Source organism: Piliocolobus tephrosceles, chromosome 6 (assembly GCF_002776525.5).
Source record: "Piliocolobus tephrosceles isolate RC106 chromosome 6, ASM277652v3, whole genome shotgun sequence".
Lineage (NCBI taxonomy): Eukaryota > Metazoa > Chordata > Mammalia > Primates > Cercopithecidae > Piliocolobus > Piliocolobus tephrosceles.
The window spans coordinates 156607436-156635120 of NC_045439.1; the positions used below are offsets into that span (position 1 = coordinate 156607436).

General features: G+C 39.1%; 1 protein-coding gene across 5 annotated transcripts in view; it reads right to left on the minus strand.

Moving 5' to 3' along the window:
* The window catches only part of TJP1 (tight junction protein 1), a 288086-nt gene that overhangs the window by 70302 nt on the left and 190099 nt on the right, over positions 1 to 27685 (minus strand). For all 5 annotated transcript variants that reach the window (XM_023187696.2, XM_023187694.2, XM_023187699.2 and 2 more), the window contains 3 exons: positions 12527 to 12651; positions 11345 to 11447; positions 3455 to 3731 (listed from right to left, as the gene is read on the minus strand). In XM_023187696.2, the coding sequence (XP_023043464.1) occupies positions 3455 to 3731; positions 11345 to 11447; positions 12527 to 12651 (505 nt within the window). The remainder of the gene's footprint in view (positions 1 to 3454; positions 3732 to 11344; positions 11448 to 12526; positions 12652 to 27685) is intronic.

Genomic DNA, 27685 nt, shown 5'->3' on the forward strand with positions numbered 1-27685 from the left:
GTCAAACAACCCTCCTGCCTCAGGCTCCAGAGTACCTGGGACTAACAGACATGTGTCACACTATGCCTGGCTAGAAAGATAATTCTAAAGAGTAAACTGCTTGAGGTTTGAAAAACTTTGAAAAGATTGACCATTTTATTGAAGACTATTATCATGCATATACTATTTCTATTTTTCCCTGCTCCCAGACCAAAAATATTTCTGATCCTATACACCCCATGACACTGGACAGACATACTCAGAGTACTAGCACGTACTAAGTATGAGTGCAAAGGCTTACAGCCAGCTAGGCAGATGTGGGCAGGAGTTATTATGCCAGTCCTTTCCTTTAAACCACCAACCAAGTATCCAAGAGTAAGGACACTGATTCTGTCTGTGGGTAAGGAATGTTGGAAGTTGAGGAAATTACTAGCAGAGTCCAGAGAACTGCCCAGGTTCCTGCAACAGCTGTAGAAAAATATATTTTAAGAAAAATAAGAACAATGACTACAACCACCAGTATAATGTCGTAAAAGGACTGCCCCTGGTTCTGTGAGGAGAGTCTTACTGCATTAAAAACAAAACCAAAAACCAAGATGGAAAACAGAAAATTGTTTTAACATGGGATAAATTAACAGACTTACTACTGAAGTGTCTAAAAATTACGTAACAGTAGGCTGAGCGTGGTGACTCATGCCTATAATCCCAGCACTTTGGGAAGCCAAGGTGGGCAGATCACAAGGTCAGGAGTTCGAGACCAGCCTGGCTAGCATGGTGAAACCCTGTCTTTATTAAAAATACAAAAAATTAGCCAGGCATGGTGGTGCACACCTGTAATCCCAGCTACTTGGGAGGCTGAGGGAGGAGAACTGCTTAAACCTGGGAGGCAGAGGGTGCAGTGAACTGAGATTGTGCCACTGCACTCTAAGCCTGAGAGACAGAGTGAGACTCCATCTCAAAAAAAAAAAAAAAAAAAAAAAATTTACATCAGAGTTACAGTTTAACTTAAGACAAACATACAAAGAGTACTCACAGCCAGAAATAGAATCAGGGTAAAGAAAACAGCCTTTTAGGAGATCTGGGCAAGGAATGAGGCAGTCATCCATATGGTCATTACATCACAGAAGGATACGGTATTGGTTAAAAGACTGTTCTTTAAGATTAAACACATATAAATGATCATTACACAGATGATCCCAAAATATTCCTTGTATATTAGTTTGTTCGTTCATTCTAAATATTTCTTGGGGTATATATCAACTAGGTACCAGGCATTAGGGAGAAAGCAGCAAATGAGACAGTTCCTGCACTCTGGCAGGAGTCAGTGAAAAAAGGGATGTCAGCATGGCAATTCCAAATGCGATGAGTTCAGAGAGCAGAAACACAAGCATTCTGCACCTCCTGGGGGAAGGAGAAGGCCTCCCTGAGGAAGAAATACTGAAGTTAAAACTTGACCTAAGAAAGCCCTAAACCTGAAGGGTATGTTTGTGTGGGAGGGGATGCACGGGGTGAGTGATGGCTGAACAGTTCAAAACAAATGCACCCAAGTTACGAAGAAAAAAACCTGGTGGACCTAATGAAGTCATAAGTCTAGTGTAGCAGAGACTGAGAATTAATGAAGAAAGGGGAAAAAGAGTAAGACAGAAGTGTCACAGAGGATCTATGAAGAAATCTGCAGAATCAACTTAAAGGGATCCAAGAGACAACCTACGAGACCAAACAAGTCTATGTAAGAGATGACAGCGGCCTGAAAAAGGGTGGAGGCAGTGGAGAAAGAGTGGGATGGGTAAGAGTGGTATTTCAGAGTGACGACATTCATCATGCACGGGAAAAAAAGAGATGTCAAGGGTAACTACCATGTCATCTGGGAATGGCCTGAGAAACTGGATCAAAAGGAACACGTTCAATTGAATACTTTATGAGAAATACAAAGAAACATTTTAAGAGGAAGATGTGTTTCATTTGAGATGTGCTGTGTTTCAGGGACCTACAGGAACATCTAAGTGAATATGCCTAACAGCTGGAACACTAGAGTGTACAGATTTGGGCTGGAGAAAGAGGTTCTGCCATCAGCAGTGACTGGAAGCAGGGGAGCAGATGAGATTGCCTAAATTGTTATTCAACCTGAGGAAAAGAAAAAAAAAAATTACCTTAAGTGGAAAAAAAGATTCTAGGAAAGAAACTGACAGAACATTATAAAGGGCAGGGTGAGAAGAATGAGCCTGCAAAAGATACAGAAAGGTGGGGGGGGAAAAAAGAGAGAGATGCAGTATTACCAAAAGAAGACATTATTTTTTAAAATAAGGAGTGGTTAACCATGTGAAATGATACTGTAAGGCAAGCAAGCTAGAGACTGAAAAACTTCCACTAGATTTAGTGTGAACATTTTTGGGGGCAGAGCGAAAAAGATACCACACCAGAGAGGGTTGAGGGGTAAGTGGTGAAATGAAGTAGAAACAGCAAATGTTGACGACTTCACTGACACTTCACTGAGAAGTCTGCTCTAGAGTGGGGGTACGGAGTACCACCTAGGAGATATGCCAAGTGGTAAAGCAGATCAAAGTAAGCCTTGATAATATTCCAACTGTAACACCCCTATATATCAAAATGATCAGTCATGCATGCCCACAGGAGGAGGAAGCCACAGTCAGATCCATTTTTTATCAAATTTAATGAGGTACGAGGGAAGGCAGCTGAGTTTCAGTTTCAAAAACTTCAAAGAAATACTGCATTATAGAGAAATGCCCTAAAAGGGGTTCTTTTCCTTAAATTCCTCCATTTAAAAAAACAGTCTGGAGTGAGGGGGAAGAAGTCACAGCAGGGCACAATGGCTTCCCGCCTGAATTCCAGCACTGCGGGAGGCCGAGGTAGGTGAATTGCTTGAGCTGACCAGCTTGGGCAACATGGCAAAACCCTGCACCCAAAATGAAAACATTAGCTGGACATGGTGGCATGTACTTGTAGTTCCAGCTACTAGGGAGGCTGAAGTGGGAGGACTGCTTGAGCCCGGGAGGCAGAGTAGCAGGGAGCTGAGATTGTGGCACTGCACTCCAGCCTGGGTGACAGAGCCAGACCTTGTTGTAACACCACCACCACCACCACCACCACCACCACCACCACCCCCACCCTCCCCCAAGATTTCTCTCCATGATTACATTACTAACAGTTAAGAAAAACACTGAATTTCCATTTGGTGATGGTGTGACATTTCTTGTTAGCATAATTTGTACTTGGTTATTCTCATCAGGACAAATCTGAAAGCCAACCCCTGGACCATTCACTTAAAGTGCTATCTGTTCCAACAGAGAAAATGAACAGTCCCTGAAGCCTGCCATAACAGGACCTGACTTACAGTGACAGAACACAAACACAAAGACAACAAAGCAAAGACATGAAGAGACAGCAACTGTACTTCTCACTAAAATTAGTTTTAAAGTTTCATGTGAAAATAACAGCAAGAGTTGGCAGAAACTACCTTCATTCTTCCGGGATTTCACCAGTGTGACTTTGGTGGGTTTAGCGGGCTGGCTGGAAGCCACTGACCGCCTGTCTGACCGTGGAGACAAGCTCCTCTCTCTACTTGCACTTCTATCCCTCGACCAAATCTTCTCACTCCTTCTGTTAACCACACCACTCCGGCCACTTCTTGGATCATGTATTTCCTCATCGTAACTATCTTCTTCATTATCAGATACTGGTTCAGGATCAGGACGACTTACTGGTATTTGAACTTTCTTCTTCCTTCTAATTGTCTGCAAGTTAAAAAGGTTAAAAAATAAGTTGACTGATTTTCATATATGTATGTTCAGTTCCAAAGAGAAAGGAACATTACACTTCTCATCCCGTATTATGAACCAGCAAGAAACAATACACAAACAACTACAACAAATTGCTAAAGAATACATTTCCATAAAGGCTGTGTTTTCTGCTCTCCCGATGAACAGATCTAGTTAAGCACAAATAAGAAAGGGTGGGCCTAATCTCTTTATTTACTTCACACAGAAAGATCTTCCTGGTGTAATAATCACAAGCTTACAGGGAAACTAACAACTGTTGGTGGTTTAAATAAAAAGGACAGCACTGTACTCTAATGCCATCAAATATACTCTAGGTGCTACCAAAACCACAGCAAACTTCTAAGTCCAACTTGCTTCCTTAAACATTTTAGACTGCATCAATATCAAAGCCCACCATTGCCCCAGACTTCTAAGAGATGAATTTATTCTACAGCCACACTAACATTCAATAATATGTTGGAGCTAATTAACTCAGCTGTACTTCACCAACACAAACTGCTTTCAGTCTCCGGATCTCTCCAATGTGTACTTCTGGTCTAGGTGCAAATTCTTCCCTCTGGCATTCTTCTCTCAATGACTCTGGTAACTGGCTCTGTATTGCCTGTCCACTTATTTCCTTCATTCTCTGCAAGGTGAAGATCTACATGTATCACACCTGCTGACTGAGTGGCCCTGTAATCTGTGGACTACACTTTGCCTTCCTACAATAGTATACACTTGACCTCACTGTAGCTCCGCAGGATCTTCCTGTGTATATCACTCCTTGTCTTCTATGTCGGACACCGTGAGCTACTGAAACTTTTCACTATCTTATTTCCAATTCCTTCATCCTCTCTTATTTTCAGTTCATCAGTTCCGTCCTGGTTTCACTCACGTTTCCCCCAAGTTGGCATGAGACATCCTGCTGCTGTATTTAAATGACTTTCTCTTGACCCCTCAATCATCTGCCATGACAAACTCCAGTCCTATTAGTACCTTCACTTCCACACTTTGCTGATTAGGCCCTCTGTAAATTCATTTTACAGAAGTCTTGCTCTTGTTCAGCAATCCTTTCATCTACATCTTGTTGCCTCTCTATGGAATTTGCTAATGTAGGTATTCTACAACCATTCTTTGAGATCCCAGCCACTCAGCCTGCTTTAAGGCTATCAGTGCCATTTTACTCCCCCTGCCCTCCTAAATTTTTTCAGTATCTCATTTATTTGGTCCTCCTTCCTTCTGGCCTCAAAGACCACAGCGATCTTCTTCCTGGATGAATGAAACTCTTCTATTTGAGCTCTCATTCTCATCCCGACTCATCTCTAAGATTTTTTCTTCATCAATTACCATACTCCAGTTTACCTGAAACTTCAATCGCTTTATTTACCTAAAATCTGTCCTCTACCTACTAAGCTCCCCCAATTAATCTTCTATTTCTCTGTCTTGCTATTCACCTGCATGTTATCATCTTATCTCTTCTCTATGTGGCTAAACTTCTTCAAAGGGCTGCTCTACACTTAATACTGCTGCTTCCTATTACTACTACTACTACTACTACTATTATTATTATATTATTATTATTATTATTATTATTATTATTATTATTATTATTATTATTATCAGGTGCTGGTTCAGAATCAGGACAAGGGCCTAAGCAGAGGGCCATTCTGAGGAAACAACGCTGAAGCTCAAGGATGAGAAGCAGCAGAGAACAGCATGTGAAAAGGAGGACAGCCAATGCCCTGTTATGAACTGAAAGAGAAAGGCTGCCCTTCTCATCTTGGAGCAACCCACAGCTGAAGTCCTTATCAGTTAATATCTTCTGTAAAGCATTCCTAATGCTAGCTGTCTGCTTTTACATCTCACGTCTACTTAATTTCCAACATATTACATTGGAAGCAATACCTGGTATTGGTATTTTAATCTTCAGTTCCTCCCTAGTAATAAACAAAAACAAAGTTGAGCAGATGAGCACTCAAGGCTTTCCCTATCATTTCTGTAAGAGTGCCACCTCTTTGGGATTCTACTGTACCTGACCTATTAACCTGAGTTGACATGTATTATATGGTTATCAGTATGTACACCCATCCAGCCCACTAAGATTCGAGTTCTTTGAGAGGCTCCTTCCCATGCATTTAACTGTACATGTAATGTAACGCTTGCACCTAGTAGGTGCTTTACTTATTGTAAGGTATCCAGTCCTACTGTGATTCTCTACTTAGGAGTTAACAGTTACAAACATGAATAATAATTAGTAGGTGTGACGACTATGCTTGATTTTAACACTATGAAAAATTTGGAATCAAAATTTTTAGGAAAAAAATGCGTACTTCAAAACAGTTTAGCTTAACTGAAGTCTTAAATGTAAAATAAAACAAAATGATGCCATGTAAGTACTAGAATAAAATACAAGAGAGAGGCTTTTGCAATTAAAAGGCTTTTGGAAGCATGACACCAAGGCAGAACCAATAAAGTGAAAGTCTGACAGACATGACAAAATTAAAATGAAAACTTTTCAATGTTGTAACAAAATGACACAAAACAACAAACACAAACAACTTACAAACAGTCACAAAAGCAAAGAAGATAACAACACGTGAGGTATGTACGACAAAAGGTTAATAATCTGACTACACAAAACACCTAGTATGACCATCACCACCATATAAATGCAAGGGACATGAACAGGTAAATGAAAAAACAAATGGGTAGTAAACACACCATGAGAGGATCAAATCCACTTGTGATTTTAAATGTTTCATTTCAGATACTTTTTTATCAGGCAAAGATTTAAGATGTGTTGAAAACTGAACTCTTGATAGCCTATTGATTTTCTGAAGAAGGACAAACTGGTAATACATACATCAAAAGTCATTCAGGTCCTTTGACTCTGAAAAGCCACTCTTAGAAAATTATCCTAAAAATTAACTAAGCAAGTAGGTAGCAATATGATTTTCACAGCCGAATTTTAAAAAACTCGTGGACTGGACACTGAAATGCCTGTGAGTGAGTGAGTTCCATAAATATGTATGCAGAGTGAAATGCTGCATGGCCATGTGGATACATACACAGTCATGCACCATGTGAAACAATGGACAACACATCTGCAGAGGCCCCATAATACTACAATGGAGCCGAAGATCTCCTATCACCTAGTGACGCCACAGGGTCATAATGTCGTGGGTGCACTGCAGTGCTGTTTGTCATGATGCTGGTATAAACAAACCTACTATGCTGCCAGTGGAATAAAAGTGCAGCAGATATAATATGTACAGAATATAAAACTTGATAATGACTGTTACTGGTTTATGTATTTACTATGCTACACTTTTTATCATTATTCCAGAGTGTACTCCCTCTACTTATTTTTTTTTAAATGTGAACTGGGAAAACAGCCTCAGGCAGGTCCCTCAGGAGGTGTTCCACAAGAAAGCATTGTTGTCATAGGAGATGATGGCTCCATGCATGTTACTGCCCCTGAAGACTTCCCACCAGGACAATCTGTGGAGGTGGAAGACAGCGACACTGATGACCCCGATCCTGGGTAGCCCTAGGCTAATGTGTGTGCTTGTGTCTTAGATTTTACTAAAAGTTTAAAAAGTGAAAAATAAAAAATTTTAGGCCAGGTGCGGTGGCTCACGCCTGTAATCCCAGAACTTTGGGAGGCCGAGGCAGGCAGATCAGTTGAGGCCAGGGGTTCAATACCAGCCTGGCCAACATGACAAAACCCTGTCTCTACTAAAAATACAAAATATGGGCGTGGTAGTGGGTGCCTGTAATCCCAAGGCTGAAGCACGAGAATCACTTGAACCAGGGAGGTGGAGGCTGCAGTGAGCCAAGATCACGCCATTGCACTCTAGCCTGGGTGACAGAGTGAAACTGTGTCTTAAAAAAACACAAACAAAAAGAAGAAAATTTTAAATAGAAAAAAACATTTTTGTACTGCTGTACAATGTGTTTGTGTTTTAAGTGTTATTGCGAGAGTCAAAAAGTTAGAAAGATATAGGTTAAAAAAGTTTCAGTAAGCTAAGGTTTTTTATTGAAGAAAGAAGACTTTTAAATAAATTTTATAAAGTTATAAAATATTAAATACATTAAAAATATTAAAACATGAAAAATAAATTTAGTGCAGCCTAAATGTACAGTGTTTACAAAGTCTACAGTAGTGTACAGTAATGTCCTAGGCCTTCACATTCACTCACCACTCACTCACTGACTCACTCAGAGCAACTTTCAGTCCTGCAAGCTCCATTCACAGTAAGTACACTAAACAGGCATAGAATGTTTTTTATCCGTTATATATTTTTAGTGTACTTTCCCCATGTTTAGGCAGACATATACTTACCATTGTTTTACAGCTGCCCACAGTACTCAGTACAGTAACATGTTGTATGGGATTTATAGCCGGAGAGCAATACACTATACCATATAGCCTAGGTGTGTTGGAGGCTATGCCTTCCAGGTTTGTGTAAGTACACTCTGATGGTCACACAAGGATGAAATCATGTAATGAGGCATTTCTCAAGACCTATCCCTGTCATGAAGCAACACAGAACTGTTCTGAAATGCTCACAGAGGTTTTTGCTAGGAAGGTGTTTTTGCCTCTTCATCCACTTTATAACGCTTTTTTACTATGTTCAGAATTTTAGTAAAATTATACAGGCTATTGGGGATATATAATATATCCCCAATGTTAAGTGACGCATGACTGTACTGAAGTTAGATTGGATCTTGTCATGTGTCAGTTTGAAATATATGGTCCTGTTTTCTGGTATAAGATGAGTTTACTGGGAAAGTTTTGCGTCGCCCCTTGAACACATGTATGTCAGCAGCTATTTTCCTTATTACTCTGATAGTCTGAGGAGAGAAAATGGAGGAGCACAGGAGAGAAGACAGACATCAGTAGAACAGAGACCAGGGAAGACGATCTGGTAGAGTTCAGAACTGGGGAAAATAAACATCACATATATCATGACCTGAGTGTTTCTGACGCTCTGGTTATGTCCAGGGATGAGGTTAAAAAAAGACATCTTATAATGAAAGGCCACACTCTCAGACACAGGCAGTTTATTCTAAGAGTCATACAGCAATGAAAGCTTTAAATTAATGACATGACTGAAACTGTCAAAATGCAGAAATCAACAACTGCTTTTTGCTGATTAAAACACCTTTCTGCCCAAAGCCCCTAGAGCCTTTAACCACACAGTAAAAAATACCTTTCCAACTGACAGAGCTTTGAACAGCCCCTAAATCCTTCTCCTTACATGCTGGGCCAAAATGTGCCATTTCAAATACATTATTGATTTCAGACCTACTTATAATATCACCTCTATGTGGAAAAGTCTGGAGTATAGCAATATAACTTTCTTGGATGTATTATCAATGTAGTGTATGTGTGCCAAATATTTTGCATGGAAAAACAAAACAGCTCAAGATTACAGAGGAATGGAGGGCTTAAAAAGTTGAAAGTATGGATGAAACTCACCACACCTGATACAAGGGATAAAAAACAAGTTTCCCGAGGTGCTGGCCTTGGAATGTGCAGCAAGCCACCTGAAGAACACTATGCAGAATAAGGATGGTGCTCAGGATCAGCAGCTAAAGCAAGACACTGAAGCTCACTCAACTGATCAAACCCAACAAAACTATTAGTAATTTGCTGTTTTAAAACAAACAAACCAAAAAAATAGCAATTTGCTTCTGTAAACAGTGCAACCTCTTGTTATAAAAACTGTTTAAAAACTTTATCATCCGCTAGGCAGTCTGTTAATTAATTGCAATTTTAAAGTAACATCACAGTTGTAAAACTACGGACTACAATGAGATTGTGAAAACATACAAAATAAAAGATGTTTGTTCTCTGGAACAACACCATAACCAAATAGTGGTCCTACTGCGATATGAGAGAACTCTCATCTCACCAGCAATGATGCTGGTGTGAAACAAGCCACACAGCAAGGCAGCCTACACAGGGCAGGAGGGCCGAGCAACTGCTGGGTGCAGTCTCAGGGAATAAATACCCTTTTCAGCTTTTACCACCACTCCCAGACATCAAAACTCAAAAGCAGACCTCCCTTTACCCACCCTTATCCTTTCCATCAGGTCTGCTGTGGTTCTGAGCATCTGCTGGGAGATAGAAAGGTTCTCAACGGACAAAGCAGGGCATAGCACCCAGCCTCTTCAGCTTTGTATACCTGAGCTGAGGCTTCAAGGCTACCTTCATTAGTCCTTTCAGAGGCAGGATGGGATAAAAACAGTGGAGGAGCAAAGTGGGTGAAGTGGCTCCTGTGTTCCTAAAAGTGTATCATTTTAAGTAAGACTTTTGGATGGGCGTGGTGGCTGATGCCTGTAATCCCAGCACTTTGGAAGGCCAGGGCAGGCGGATCACTTGAAGTCAGAGTTCAAGATCAGCCTGGCCAACATGGCAAAACCCTATCTCTACTAAAAATACAAAAACTAGCCAGGCGGGCATGGTGGCATGCATCTGTGTTCCTAGCTACTTGGGAGGCTGAGGCACAAAAAGTACTTGAACCTAGGAGGTGCAGGTTGCAGTGAACCGAGATCACGCCACTGCACTCCAGCCTGGGTGACAGAGTGAGACTGTCTCAAAAAAATAAAATAAATAAAACTTTTACATTAAATCTACTGTGCTACATTTACCAAGTTTTAACTGTGATTTGAGGCCCATTATCAAGAGTTAACTAAATTTCTTTTCCCTTAATAAAAAGTAGACTTCTCAGAGAAATATGAAATAAAGACTAGCTATACAGTAAAACAATAACATTAAATGCACCCTGAACAACTCTACAAAAAACAATCTTAGACTTTCCCTCTCCTCAAACTATCAGAGTAATAAGGAAAGTAGCTGCTGACATACATGTGTTCAAGGGACAATGCAAAACTTGCCAGGTAATTTCATCTTGTACCAGAAAATAGGGCCATCTATTTCAAACTGACACACGCCAAGATCCAATCTAACTTCAGTACCGTCATGCGTCACTTAACATTAGGGATATATATGAGAAGTCAATTGTTAGGCAATTCTGTCTTTGTGCAAACATCACAGAACGTATCTTCCCAAACCCAGATGGTATAGCCTACTACACATCTAGGCTACATGGCATAGCCTATTGCTTCTCGGTTACAAGCCTGTACAGCATGTTACTGTACTGAATACTGTAGGCGACTGTAACACAATGGTAACTATGCGTGTATCTAAACACGGTAAAGGTAAATACAGTACTATAATCTTATGGAACCACTGTCAAATATGCGGCTGTTGACGACCAAAACATTGTCATGCAGCACATGACTGTAGAGGAGGAAAACAGGAGGAAATATTAAGCCTAAAAGAGCTAACTATTCAACTGTCCCCTTTCCTTTTTCAATTGAAAAATTCCTGGTATCTAAACTGAGAAAATACACATACCAGGGACAAACCACACTACTGCTGAAAGAAACACTCCTAACTGTTAACAACTACCGTTGGAACTATTGTTTGTTTTCCTTTTCTTAAATGGGAAGGATGAATTCAAACACCAGAAATGTAAAGGGGTACCTTTACTGAATTAAAGATCAAAGATACTTACAATTTTTGCGTTTTTCCCACTTTTCCTTAGTTGCTGAACAGCAAAAGCATGTTCAACATTATCCATTGAAACTCCGTTAACCATTGCCACTCGGTCATTTTCCCTAAGGGGAAAAGGGCACAAAATAATATGTTAGAGATAAACATTCTGGTGAGTTTATGATATTTTCAAGATAGGTACTTCTAAAATGTATTCTAATTATGAGTCAATTAATCAATTTCTCTTCAGATCAATAAAATAATGTCAACTGATTTACTTTCAGATTTCTCCACAGAATGTTTAACAAGTAATTAACCACACGTCCTTAATTTTTTTAAGTCATTAACAAAGTATTTCCCCAGAAGACTGAACAGATACCACATCCATGAAATGATTCTTGGTAGTACAGTTACAGGGCATTAAATGATACTGACTCATAGAGCTGGAAAACCTATTTCCTTTTACCTTTTAAGTTTTTCATCTTTTAATTTTCTTTTAATACTTCTAATTGTAGTGCCATTATTTTGCTAGTATATTTTGTGTTTTTCTTTAGCTTACTAATCTTCATATGGAACAAAAAGGGTGCAAGACTTGGGAAGAGAGGCTTCTGAAGGCTAGATTCTACCCAAATGGAGTTACAAATTTTTTTTACAGTTACACATTCTATTTTTACAGTTACACATTCTATTAAAAGTGAGTGATACTAGCTTTCCAATTTAATAGGGATAAAGCTTCCTTTATTTTCTTTGGAGACAGGGTCTTACTCTGTCACCTGGACTGGAGTATAGCAGTGCAATCATGGCTCACTGCAGCCTCAGACTCCTAAGTTCAAGGGATTCTCCTGCCTCAGCCTCCCAAGTAGCTGGGACTGTAAGCACATGCCACCATGCCCAGTTGATTTTTAAACTTCTTTTGTAGAGATGGGGATCTCACTACATTGCCCAGGCTGGTCTCGAACTCCCAATCTCAAGTGACCCCCCTGCCTCAGCCTCCCAAAGTGCTAGGATTACAAGGAGTGAGCCACCATACCTGGCCAGTTTCCCTCTTAAGTAAACATATGTTAATTTAAGGAAAAGATATATGAACCATGGCACAGGTGGTGTATGAATATGGCAAAACACTAAGACAGTGTAAGACAGGCCAGTGCCTGAGGAGCGAAACACTGCTCGTCGCACAGGTGCCCACGATAAGCAGCACTCTTACTGTAGCTGTCCTTCAGCTGGTCCTCCTTTCAGCACATCTGAAATCACTATTGACGTTTCCCCACTCTGAAAATGAGGATTATCTCGTCCACCAGATATTGCAATTCCAAATCCAAATCCAGGAGCCTAAAGTAAAAATTATAGTAAAATATTGCTATTAAGGATAAAAATAATTGTTATACTCTACAATCCAGAGAAGTCGAAATACAAAAATTACAATCTTAATATATTTGTGATTCATAAACACTCACCTGCATGGTTACCTATTAGAATTATCCTTGTACAAGAATGTATGCTCTAATAACTACTGGACAGAACAGAATATTAAAAATCGCCAACTATATACATGTTCTTTAAAAACCAAAAGACATTGAAAATGTATTAACACCGAAATCCTCACTTCATTTTTGATTATCAGAAGAGGTCCTGAGGGGACTGGCAGTGCCCAGTGTGATCATCATTCATCCTGGCAACTGATTTAGAAGATGACAGACTTATCCAGCATATGTAACATTTGCCATTTTACATAAAATATCAATTGCTTTGAAAATCGAGTATTAGTTATTTCAACAACTTCTGCAAACTTCTAAAAATCTCTGTAGAATATAACGTCTTGTGCACATTAAACAATAGAAGGTGTACATTAGCCATATTGAACAAACACTGTAAAATTACCTTTTTTAAAAACTGAATTACAATAAGCTACACACTTCTGAAAGAGCCAAGAATCTTTACCACAATGACTCAGGACAGGCCAGTATATAAAAAATTCAATATATTTTCAGGTTGTTAAAAAATCACCTAATCTCAAAGAAATCACTTATTCCCCAGAAAGGATATGAAGTACTTAGAGTAGTCTAACTAGACATCATACATTTTCTTAAGACTACAGAATCATTAAACCAGAAATATATGTTTTTGTATAAAACGGTACAATTCAAACTGCCTGAGGACAAAGGTAACAACTTCCTCCCTCAGCTTTCCAGTCCGCAACAAAGGAGACTATGTTAACCACGAATAGTGCATACATCACCTTTCCTCCCATCCCAAAGCCTACAGAAGTCGCAAATGAAAAAAAACTCTTCTGAAGAATGAATACCAACTATTCCAAGTGTCCATCAACTGATGAATGGATAACACATGGTATACATCCACAAAAGGAAACACTGTGTGTAAAAAGGAAAGTACTCATACATAGTGTAACATGAATGAACCTTGAAAATGTCATGCTAAGGTGAAGAAACCAGTCACAGAGGTTAATAGATTCTATTATTTCATTTATATAAAATGCTCAGAAAGGCAAATCTATAAAGACAAAAACTTGATCAGTGGTTGTCTAAGGTTACAGGGATTGGGGGAGTGATAGGTCAATGGGAGTTTCACCCCCTGCCCCCCAGTAATGAAAATGTTTTAAAATGGACTCTGGTGATGGTTACACAACTCGGAACATGCTAAAAAACAACGAATTGCATACTTTAATTGTATGGTATGTGAATTATATGGCAATAAAGCGAATACAAAAAGAAGTTAATATGAAAAAAGAAAATAATAACAAACAGGGAGAATTCTGAGTAACTAAAGACAATGGCAACCATCTGAATCTGTTTCTCTATATATCTTCCCAAAATTTAATACAACAAAAATAGACCAACTACAGTGGTTCTTCCTTATCCTCGGTTTCATGTTCTTGGCTTTCAGTTACCTCAGGTCAACTGCAGTCTGAAAATTTTAAATGGAAAACTTCAGAAGTAAACAATGGGTAAGATTTACACTGCACACCATTACGAGCAGTGTGATGAAATCTTTTGCCATCCTGCTCCGTCCCATCTAAGACGTGAATCATCCCTTTGTCCAGTGTCTCCATGACATAGGGGCTCCCCGTCCATTAGTCACTCAGTAGCTGTCACAGTTATGAGATCAACTGTGGAGAGGTAACACAATGCTTGTGTTCAAGTCACCCTTAGTTTACTTAATCATGACCCCAAAGTGCAGTAGTAGTGATGCTGGCAATTCAGATATGCCAAAGAAAAGTTGTAAAGTGTTTCCTTCAAGAGAGAAGGTGAAAGTCCTCCACTTAATACAGGGAAAAAAAAAAAAATCATATGCTGAGGTTACTAAGATCTACAAGGAGAAGGAATCTTCTATTAGTGAAGTTGGGAAGGAAAACGAAATTTGTGCTAGTTTTGCTGTCACACCTAAAACTGCAAGGGTTCAGCCACAGTGCATGGTCTAAGTGTTTGTTTAAAATGGAAAAGGCATGAAACTTGTGAGTGGAAGACAGGAACAAAAATGTGCTCCAATTAACAGCAAAATTGGGTTTGATACTATCCGTGAATTTGGGCATCCACTGGGGGAACATGTGCCCCATGGCTCAGAGGGGACTACTGTACACAGAACCATACACTCACCATAATTCAAAGACAATACCCAAATTTCAAATTAAAAGCAGGACTAAAACTTCGAAAATAAATGATTAGAGACAAATGACTATTAGTATGGCATCAGAAAACGTTAAGAGACTACTGAACAAATTCAAAGAAATTTGAAAACCTAAATGAAACATAATTCCTTAAGGAAATACAGATTGCCAAAATTGACCCTATTATAAATAAAAAGCTTAAATGGCCCAATTTCTGGAGAAAAAAGCAGCAAAACTTATGAGGGAATTATCCCACAAAAAGGCACCATGCACAAACGATTTCCCAGGGGAACTGTGCCAAAACATGCAATATCCAGATAGCCTCAATACAATGTATTGTTTCAGAACACTGGTATCAAGGAAAACTTCTAAATTATTTTTATAAAGCAAGTATAATACTGACACTGAAACCTGATGACTGTCCATGATAATGACCAACCCCCCAATATTACAGCTCAACATAATTTATTCGTATCAGTGCAAAATACAAAATAAAAATAAGCAAACAACGGCCAACACTACATAAATACTCCATGATAAAGGGCTTAATTCCAGGAATGCAAGATTAGTGTATTAGGAAATCCACTGGCATAAAACATCCTATTAATAAATCTAAAGAAAACAATTATATGATTATCTCCAAGATCCTGAAAAAGGCTTTGACAAAATTTGAGTTTCACCGCTGAAGAGAAAACAAAGTTTGTGAAAATGCACTGTAACAAACCCTGTAGTATGTTGCTTTTTGTTCAAGTACACACAGAAAATCCAGCTTTTCATACACATGTACAGTCATTGAAAAAGAAGAGTTATTTTAGTAGCCTTTTTAGGTAATTATGAAAATTCATGCTTGATTTTATGCCAAAAACTTAATACGTTTTCTAAAGGAGAGTAACAATGTAGTTTGAAACCATATCAATCAACTGTCTGTATTATTGCATGAATATCTATTGGCCTATTTTACATTCTGAATGAGTATTTCATCCATGCAAAATTTTATTATAGCATGCCTTAGTCTTTTGGAAAATACTGGTTCCCTGAGTTAGGCAAATCTTCCAAACGATGCCACATTTCACCACATGGTGTAATTTTTAAATCACGTGTTAATATCACTATCAAGCTTATCAAAAGAGTCTTTAAGTACTGAAAAGCTACTGAACTTATGGTGGCAGATAAAAATTTTTCAAATTTCAATTTTTGTTTTAAAAATCAGTTTTCATTGTTAGCAACAAATACTATCAAGAATTGTTCTCCTTGAAGCAAGGTATTCATTTTGGAGAAATACGTTTGTCAAATATTCAAGTTTGGATAACCATACATTCCTTCAAGTAAACAACTGTTCCTTCAAGTAAAAGTGATGTTGGCCTTCCATCCCCCACTCAATACACAGCTGCAATTCAAATAATCACACAAGTACTTTAGTGCAAGGCAGAACTACTTTAGGCACACTTCCCATTTGCATACCTAGACTACTGAAAACGTGTGTACTCAAGGGTTGGAAAGTAACAAGACACAGTTCTTACTGTTTCAAGTCATTCTTAAATAAAACTGAAATTGTTCTTTTAATCTATGAGTGTGTGACAATGACTATTATAAGGTTTGGTGCCACTGCCTTGACACAGTTTTAACCACCATTGTTTCTAAACCTTCACTCAAATAATAACACAGCAAAGAAGATAAGAAATACCTTCATAAGGTATAAAAAGAGTTTTGCCCTTGAACCTAAAAAGTTTTCAGGGACCTTCAGGAGTCTACAGACCATACTTTGAAAATGTTGATATCAAGAACTACTTAAACATGAAGGAAGAAAACACAAAACAAAATAAAACAATGAAACAAACAATTTACAAAAGACATATGAGATGTTAAAACCCACAGATAAATGCAAGTTAAAACCAAAGAACACCAAGAACAGAAACATTAAAGCATGACATCTTTCAGAAAAGGGAGGCTATAGGGAAACAGGCTGTTTACTACTGATGGGCACACAAATTGCTACAACTTTCAGGAGAGGAATTTGGCAATAACCTAACAAAACTACAAACGTACTATCTTCTGACAGAGCAAACTAGCTTCTAGAAAGTACCCTAAAGATACACATACCTCTCTCACAATACAAAGATAACAAACGCACAAGGTTATTCATTGCAGACTGTTTGTAACTGCAAAATGCTGGAAAAAACCTAAACACCCCAGCCTTACTAAAGGATTATCCTTTCCCTTTTTTTCTCCTTCAAAGAGGTGGGGACTAATCTTTGTAATTTAGTAATTTGAAAAATTACTCTATGTAATTACAGTATGAACTTACATCTTGTTTGGTAGTTCTTTTATTTTCTTCTTTTCTTTAAAAGTTAAAAACATAAAAAGATTAAAGAAATACCAAAAACATTAGGAACTTCCAATAAGCAAGGCAGGGATGCGAGCATACATTTTAAAAAATCACCTGTGAGCAAGTAAATGTAGTTCGGGTACCTAGCAGGGCAGGTAATCCTGCTCCGTCAGTGCTTACCACAGTTCACTTAATGACTATGCAGGAAGCCTGCCACTTCTTACCCGGGCTGCAGGTAAGAATCACTTGGAAACAATTTCAAAACTGCTTGCTGATGCACAATCCTCAGTCTATACCAATTAAGTAAAAATGGAGAAGAGGAGTTGGTGGACTTAAAAAAAAAAAAAAAAAAGCCCCCAGGTGATTCTAATGAGCAGCCAGGAACGAGAGCTGCAGCTTTCAATGTTTTCTGAATGTAAGATCAGTTCATCAAAAATTTCAAAGGGTTCAACTCTTTTCCACGTTCCCTTCCTTCTACCTTCACATACCTTCATAATTGTCTTATTTGGCCCTTTCAACAGATTTCTCACCACTGCATTACAAGTGTTGGCAGTGCTGTCCCTCTAACAAAGACCTAATCCAATAGATCCTTGCCCATAAGTTCAAATTACTTAGCATGCAATGCCTTTGAATACAACTCCAAAGTTGCTTCCCAGCACCCCAGTCTTTGCTCTAAACCTACTTAAACACTGATTCCTGCTTAAGCAGATCATGCAGTATCAAACTATGGTTTAACATCTCCTCTCTGCCTAGGATTTCCTTATTACCTTATCAATCTTGCAAGTTTCAGCTCATCTTTCAAAACCCAGGTTCCATGTCATCTCATTCATAAAAACACCGTTGGCTTTCACAGAAGTGGTCCATCCTGTAACCTGCTGGGGCACACATACACACTTGTGCTACTTAACACACAGCACTACAAGTAGCCTGGGTCATCAAGGCCCTATTTGGGAGGAACTCACATATTTAAAATCGAAGGCTAACCTGATTAAGCCTGCCAAACTTAACCTGCCTTGCTTTTTCATCGCTTACTTCTAGTAGATCTATTTTAAAACCCCCACTAGCAAGTCACATAGCAAAAACTCCCACGAACTTCCTTATAGATAACTTCCGAATGTGGGTCACTACAGTAACTGTTGCTTAAAGTTACTTCCAGGAACCAGTGGGCAGCTCTTGTCCACTTCAAGCTGATTAAGACCACCAACCCTTCAACTGGGCCTGCATGAATGCCAGAGAGGTGACTGATGTCCCAGGGCCAACACCTCCTTCCTCTGATCATGGTGGTACTGCCATTTTTCAAACATGCATTCTATGAAGAGCTGTATAACTTGACTGCATGTATGCAGATCCTAACTCACTCACTTTTCCTTACTCCCAATCTCTCTTACCCACACCTTGGAGAACCCAGGTACTCTATTCCAAAAACATCCTTAAAATCCCATCTTTGGAGGAGGGTTTGAGACTTGTTCTCCCATCTCCTCATTTGGCAGTCTTGCGAGGAAAATCTTTTCTCTTTGCCAAAACAAGTCATTGCAGTGACTGGCTTGCTAGTTCAATATATCCATATGCATCTTTCAGTTCAATGCAACCCTGCAGAAGCCTGACACAGAGTGGTTCACCAAGTCAGTGAGCCTCAACAAGTATTTGACTGATTATTCAAGTTAACTTTAATTTTATTTCCCTTTATACACTCTTAAAAAAAAAACAACAAAAAAAACTAGCACTAATTACAGCACTAAAAACAGAATTCTGGAAAAATTAGCAGCAATGAGAGTAGGCATAAATGAATCTTACTGAATAAAAACAGGCAGGTTGACTACATAACAAACCAAGAATCCAAGTGCAACATTTACAACAAAACTAGGGGGTCAATGTACACCCTTCAAGTGCAAAATGCAACAAGGAGGGGATAGACAACAGGCTATGGAGACTTCCTTAGCATGTGAACCAAGCCATATTCTAAAACAAACAAACAAACAAAATCCTTCCCACCCACCTCCGCCTTCCGCAAACACACACACACACACACACACACACACACACCCATCCACCACAAATTACAGGCAAAAATGAGAAAAAGAAAATGATTAGAATCAAACTCTCTATACCAGCAGTCCTTAACCTCTTTGGCACCAGGGATTGGTTTCTTTGAACACAATTTTTCCACAGACCGGCAGGTGGAGGGGATGGTTTCGGGACGATCCAAGCACATTACATTTATTGTGTACTTTATTTCCATTATGATTACATTGTAATATATGATGAAATGATCACAAAACTCACTATATTGTAGAATCAGTGGGAGCCCAGAGCTAGTTTTCCTGCATCTAGATGGTACCATCTGGGGGTGATGGGAGACAGTGACAGATCATCTGGCATTAGATTCTTATAAGGAGTGTACAACCTAGATCCCTTGCATGAATGGTTCACAACAGGGTTCACACTCCTATGAGAATGTAATGCCACCACTGATCTGACAGGAGGCAGAGCTCAGGCAGCAATGCGAGCAATGGGGCGTGGCTACAAATACAGGTGAAGCTTTGCTCACTTGCCCGACGCTCACCTCCTGCTGTGTGGCTCAGTTCCTAACAGGCCAAAGATTGGTACATGTCTGTGGCCTGGGGGATGGCGACCCCCGCTATACGTAGTTACTATATAATGCATACTGAGGAGCAGAATAATATCTCTGCAGACAATAAAAGTATGCCTGAAAGAAGGCTTAAAAGACGGGGAGGATTACAACTGTTATTAGCACAAGAAGATACAAGACATGAAAGAATTAGAAAAATTGTAGAAATGAAGTGGAAGAATTTGAGACCAAATCTGAAATTTTAAAAAGTCATTTTAGATAGGAATATCAGACCAAAAAATACCTTGAGAAAAAGAAAAAAGAAATCAACCTAACGTTCTAAGATTAAATCAGTAATACATACGACATTAACAACATTACATACATTAACAACCTAACATCACAACAAAAAGAACTACAGAAACAAGAGCAAACCAACTCCAGAGCTAGCAGAAGACAAGAAATAACAAAAAAGAGCTGAACTGAAGGAGCCAGGCACAAAACACCATTCAAAAGACCAACGAATCCAAGAACTGAATTTTCGAAAAAAATCAGTAACATAAACGATTATTAGCTAGACAAAGAAGACAGAAGATCCAAATAAACACAATTAGGACAAAGGGGATAATACCACTGACCCCACAGGAATACAAGCAACCATCAGAGAATACTATGAACACCTCCATGCACACCAACTAGAAAATCGAGAAGAAACTGATAAATTCCTGGACAAACCCACCCTCCCAAGACTGAACCAGGAAGAAATGGAATCCCTGAACATACCAGTAACGAGTGCCAAAATTGAATCAGTAGTAAATAGCCTACCAACTAAAAAAAGCCCAGGACCAAATGAATTAATAGCTCCTCTACATGTACAAACAAGAGCTGGAAGAATTCCTACTGAAACTATTCCAAAAAACTGAAGAGGACGAACAACACCCCAACTCATTCTATGAGGCCAGCATCATCCTGATACCAAAACCTGGCAAACACACAAAAAATAAAACTTCAGGCAAATATCTTTGATACACATTGATGCAAAAATTCTCAACAAAATACTAGCAAGCTGAATCCAGCAGCATATCAAAAAGCTAATCCACCATCAAGTAGGCCTTATCCCTGGGATGCAAGGCTGGTTCAACATATGCAAATCATTAAATGTGATTTGCTACATAAACAGAACTAAAGACAAAAAACGCATGATTATCTTAACAGATGCAGAAATGGCTTTCAATAAACTTCAACATCCTTTCATGTTAAGAACTCTCAATAAACTAGGCATTGAAATTGAAGGAACACACCTCAAAATAGTAAGAGCTGTGTACGACAAACCTACAGCCAACATCATACTGAATGGGCAAAAGCTGGAAGCATTCTCCTTGAAAACCAGCACAAGAAAAGGATGCCCTCTCTCATCACTCCTATTCAACACAGTATTGGGAGTCCTGGCCAGAGCAATCAGGCAAGAGAAAGAAATAAAGGGCATCCAAATAGGAACAGAGGAAGTTAAACCATCCCTGTTTGCAGATGACATGATTCTATATCTAGAAAACCCCATGGTCTCAGTGCAAAAGCTCCTTAAGCTGATAAATAACTTCAGCAAAGTTTCAGCATACAAATTCAATATACAAAAAACACTAGCATTCTTATACACAATCAACAGCCAAGAGCCAAATCAGGAATGCAATTCATATGGAATCAAAAAAGAGCTCGAACAGCCAAGACAATCCTAAGCAAAAAGAATAAAGCTGGAGGCATTATGTTACCCAGCTTCAAACTAAACTACAGGGCTACAGTAACCAAGCAGCATGGTACTGTAACAAAGACAGACACTCAGACCAACGCAACATAACAGGGAGCCCAGAAATAAGGCCACACATACGAGCATCTGATCTTTGACAAAACTGACAAAAACAAGCAATGGGGAAAGGATTCCCTATTCAATAAATAGTGCTGGGGTAACTGGCTAGCCATATGCAGAAGATTGGAACCCTTCCTTGTAACATACATAGAAATCAACTCAAGATGGATGAAAGACATCAATGTAAAACCCAAAACTATAAAAACCCTGGAAGACAACTCAGGCAATACCATTCTGGACTCAGGAACTGGCAAAGATGGCATGACAAAGACGCCAAAAGCAACTGCAACAAAAGCAAAAATTGACAAATGGAAACTAATTAAACTGAAGAGCTTCTGCACAGCAAAAGAAACCATCAAAGGAGTAAACAGACAACCTACAGAATATGAGAAAACACCTGCAAACTATGCATCTGACAAAGGTCTAATATCCAGCATCTATACACAATTTTACAAGAAAAAAAACAACCGCATTAGAAAGTGGGCAAAGGACATGAACAGACACTTTTCAAAAAAAAAAAAAAGTTGCCAATCATCATATGAAAAAATGTTCAACAGCAGTAATTATCAGAGAAATGCAAACCGAAACCACAATGAGTGGCCGGGTGCGGTGGCTCAGGCCTGTAATCCCAGCACTTTGGAAGGCTGAGGCTGGTGGATCACCTTAGGTCAGGAGTTCAAGGCCAGTTTGACTAATATGGTGAAACCCCATCTCTACTAAAAATACAAACATTAGCCAGGCATGGTGGTTCATGCCTGTAATCCCAGCTATTTGGGAGGCTGAGGCAGGAGAATCATTTGAATCCGGGAGGCAGAGGTTGCAGTAAGGTAAGATTGTGCCACTGCACTCCAGCATGGGCAAAAAGAGAAAAACTCCGTCTCAAAGAAACAAACAAAAACACAGAGATATCATCTCACACCTGTCAGAATGGCTAATATTAAAAAGTCAAAAAAATAACAGATGCTGGTAAGGCCACAGGGAAAAGGCACTGCTTATACACGCTGGGGAAGGCAGTATGGCAATTCCTCAGAGCTGAAAGGAGAACTACCGTTCGAGCCAGCAATCCCATTACTGGGTATATACCCAAAGTAATATACATTATTCTATCATAAAGATACATGCACGTATATGTTCACTGCAGCTCTATTCACAATAGCTAAGATGTGGAATCAACCTAAATGCCCATCAATGGAAGACTGGATGAAGAAAATGTAGTATAACTATGCAACCATAAAAAAGAACAAGATTATGTTCTTTGCGAAAACATGGGTGTAATGGGAGGCCACCATCCTTAGCAAACTAACGCAGGAACAGAAAACCAAACACTGTATGTTGTCACTTATAAGCGGGAGCTAAATGATGAGAACATACGGACACAGAGGGAACACACTGGGGACTACCAGAGGGTGGAGGGTGGGAGGTGGGAGAGGAGCAGAAAAAGTAACTATTCGGCACTAGGCTAAGTACTAGGTGACGAAATAATCTGTACATCAAACCCCCGTGACAAAAGTCTACCTACGTAACAAATCTGCACATGTACCCCGAACCTAAAAGTTTTTAAATAAACAAATAACATTTTTTTTCTTTTCCTTTGAGACGGAGTCTCGCTCTGTCACCCAGGCTAGAGTGCAGTGGCACATCTCAGCTCACTGCAAGCTCCGCCTCCCGGGTTTATGCCATTCTCCTGCCTCAGCCTCCCGAGTAGCTGGGACTACAGGCACCTGCCACCACACCCGGCTAGTTTTTTGTATTTTTTAGTACAGACGGGGTTTCACCCAGTTAGCCAGGATGGTCTCGATCTCCTGACCTTGTGATCCGCCCGTCTCGGCCACCCAAAGTGCTGGGATTACAGGCTTGAGCCACCGCGCCTGGCCCAACAAATAACATTTTTTAAAAAAGAACGCAAGAGATTTTATAAAAAGGATTTGAGGAACATTACAAACACTGAAGACAAGCAAAAGAAGCATGATATATATGAACAGCAGGAACCCTAAAGAAGCAAATCAAAATAAGAGAAAAAACAAAAACCAAAAACAAACACAAACAAACAAAAAACTTTCCTGATACTATTTTTGAAAAAAATTGAAACTAGGTACTGAAAGAGTTTACATCACTGTGGATATGTGAGTTATCTGAGAATATCAACTCGGGAGGACTAAACACCAAAAATATATTTAAATGACTGAATTTTAGGAAAAAAATAGTGACTCAATGATTTTTTTTTTTTTTTTTGAGACAGAGTTTTGCTCTTCTCCCCCAGGCTGGAGTGCCATGGCGCAATCTGGGCTCACTGCAACCTCTGCCTCCTAGGTTCAAGGGATTCTCCTGCCTCAGGCTCCCAAGTAGCTGGGATTACAGGTGTCCACTGCCAAGCCTGGCTAATTTTTTTTTTTTTTTTTTTTTAGTAGAGATGGGGTTTCGCCATGTTGGCCAGGCTTGTCTCGAACTCCTCCCCTCAGGTGATCTGCCCACCCCGGCCTCCCAAAGTGTTGGGATTACAGGCGTGAGCCACCACACCCAGCCGAGTCAAGGATTTTATATTCAACAAAACTGACCTTCAAGTACAAAAAACACAAATAAACCAGTCAACATGCAAGAACAAAGGAAATATTGTCTTTATTATCTCATCCTAAGGAATCTAATAGAGAATAACATTCTGACAATCAAAATGACAAGAGATACATGGACAGGACTGGTGATAAGCATTAAATGTATACTGTACTTATTTATAATACCGAGATTAAACAAGGATTAAAGGGTTAAATGATATAAATAATCTAGATATGGTAAAAACCATTTTAAAACAGAGAAATAAATGATAGCCTATGCAAAAAAATTTTTTTTTACTGTTTCCGGTAATCAAAGTTGACAGAGGTAGATTACTCTGAGGCAATAATATGCTCTCTGCCTTAGACTTACTAACAGACTATCATGGCACATTCCCAAGGGGTTTTCAACAGAAATGGAAAATGTGACTTTTTTTCTCATCTATGTTTAATGTAAAAATTGTGCAGTTCTGCCAAGATAGTTGATTTTTAAAAGTATGTTTACATGAGAAAATGTACAGGATAACTTTTAGCTTCTGGGGATGGAAGAAAGAGCAGCAAAGACTTGCCATATTTCAAATTTTCGAAACCTTAAGCAGCCATGAGCAGCAATAACTTCTGCGTTGATATGTCTATGCCTGGCTAGACAACTGAATTTATGTTAGAACTTGGAAATGGGTCCTGGAATTTTTTCAGTTATGTGTCCCGTTTCACTGGACACGAGCCACGTCCACTCCTTTACATATAATTATGACTGCTTTTGCACTGAATAGTTGCAGGGACCTTGTGGTGCACAAAGTCAAGCTATTTATAATCTGGCCTTTCACAGAAAAGGGTCTGCTCACCCATTCATTGGTTAAAGTATTTCTTGGTTCCTTAAAAAAAAATTCCTGAAAGTTGCTCCTGTTTCACAAATAACTGCTTAGTTTCTTCTCCAAAGATTCCTCTCTGTTCCTATTGAATATGCCCAATTACCTACTTAAGGATTCCACTTGTTGCCTTTTGTTTTATTCTCCCATTTGTCCACATTAAACTTGTACAATCAGCTAACTTATAACTTTCCTCACTAACTCCAGTTTTATTTTCTCCTCTTATTCTTCCAATTAACTTTTCAATGGAATTTCAATTAACATTCAATGGGACCTGTTCTAGCCATTTGTTTTCACAGTGGCCACTGAGATTACAGAATCTGAAAACCAGATGGAGCCTCAGCAATTGTCTGTTCCAGCTCCCTTCTTACAGGTGAAGTCAGTAGGCCTGGGTCCCGGGTGCCAATCACGACCTTATGTAAGACCTCCACAGATTTAAGTTCCCTCATCTGCATAAGACAGATTTTAATGTTATCAACTTTAATATACTTTGATTCCATGGGGGTCTCAAAAGATTTTAAAGGCCTGTTCAAAATCAGTGGACAGCCCAAACAGATTAGAAGTCACAAGACCCAAGCACTGCAGATTTTCTACCAACTTGGTAGTTCTCAAAACGCTGTTCAGTCTTCTATGACTGTCAGATGGATTTGATTTTTTAACCCTTGTGTCCCTTGGCTAGTCAAATTGTGTGTGTCCTTCTGTTTATTCTTACTGTCATTCTGATTCCCAAATCATAGTTTTCATTTTTCATTCCTGTTCCATTTTTCTATTTCCAGTTTCCTACAGAATACCTCCAATTCCCCTTCTTTAAGACTGTCATTTTCCCTATAAAATTAGCCTCACCACCAATGTTCTAAACAAACATTGGCTCCTCCCTTGCCAAATTACCTACCCTTTATTTTATTCACTGTATTGCATGTACAGAGAGACCTTTGTGTAGTTTATGTGAATTACATGAGTTCTTAATTTCAGAAATTAGGTTCCAAAAACTTTTTGCTTTTTAGAGACAGGGTCTCACTCTGTTGCCCAGGCTGGAGTGCAGTGGTGCAATCACAGCTCACTGTAACCTCAAACTCCTGGGTTCAAGAGATCCTTTGGCCTCAGCCTCCTGAAATAACTGGGACTACAGGTGTACACGACCATGCCTGGCTACATTTTTGGGGGGTGTGTAGAGACAGGGTCTCACTATGTTGCCTCCGCTGGTCTTGAACTCCTGGCCTAGCGTGATGCTCCACCTTGGCCTCCCAAAGTACTGGAATTACAGGTGTGAGCCACTGTGCCAGCCACATTTAAAAACTGTAAATTAAACCTGACATATATATATGACATATAAAGAGCACAGTATGCTGAGTCCAAACCTGGGTTCAAGTTCTAGCTCTTAAGGGGCATTTTACTAGACGTTTCTGAGACTCACCTTATTTCACATGGTTAACACCTACTTCACAGACAAATATAAGGAAGGGTCTGAAAAACTCATAATGCACTCTGTAAGTGCAAATAATAGCCTTCTACCAGATAAAGGGAGTGTATCTTAGATTACATGTTTGCTTCAGCTTAAATACTTACATCTATCAGATAGCGGTTTGGAGCTGCTTGACAGATAAGTAGAATTTCTTTTATCACTTTATTGATACATAATTCATATATCATAAATTCACTCTTTAAAGTGTATGATTCAATGGTTTTTAGTATGTGCAGAGTTGTAACCATCACTGGTTACAGATGGTGCTTGTTAACCACATGCAAAATAATGAACTCGGACCCCTACCTCACAACATCTACAAAAATTAAGTTTTAAGAACCACAGATGTAAGTCTAAGAGCTTAAACTTTAAACCTCTTTGAAGAAAACACAGGAATAAATCTTCATGACCTGGGTTAGGCAATGGCTTATTGAATATGATGTCAAAAGTATAAGCAACAAAGGAGAGAACACATACATTGGACCCCATCAAAATTTTGTAACATTTTCATCACCCTAAAAAGAAACTCTGCACCCTTTAGCCATCATCTCTCAAACCCATAGCCTCAGCAACCACTAACAACTCTCTATTCACCTATTCTGAATACGTCTTATAAATGGAATCACATAATATATGTTCTTTTATGACTGGCATCTTTCACTTAGCATAATGTTTTCAAGGTTCATCAATGTTGTGGCATGTATCAGTACTTCATTTCTTTGTATTGTTAAATAATATTCCATTCTATGTATATATCAAAATGTTTATTCATTTTTCATCAGCTAATAGTCAGATCTATTATGAATAATGGTGCCATGAACACTCATGTATTAACTTATTATGTAGACATTTGCTTTCATTTCTCTTGGGTGTACACCTATGAGTGTAATTGCTATGTCCCATAATAATTCTATGAGGAACTCTAAAACTGTTTTCTACAGCAGCTGCGCCATTTTACAGTCCTATCAGCAATGTACAAAGGTTTTAATTTATCCACATCCTTGCCAATATTTATTGTCTTTCTGAGTATAGCCATCCTAGTGGGTGTGAAGGGGTATTTCACTATACTTTTTGATATACATTTCCTTGAAGGCTAATGATATTGAAC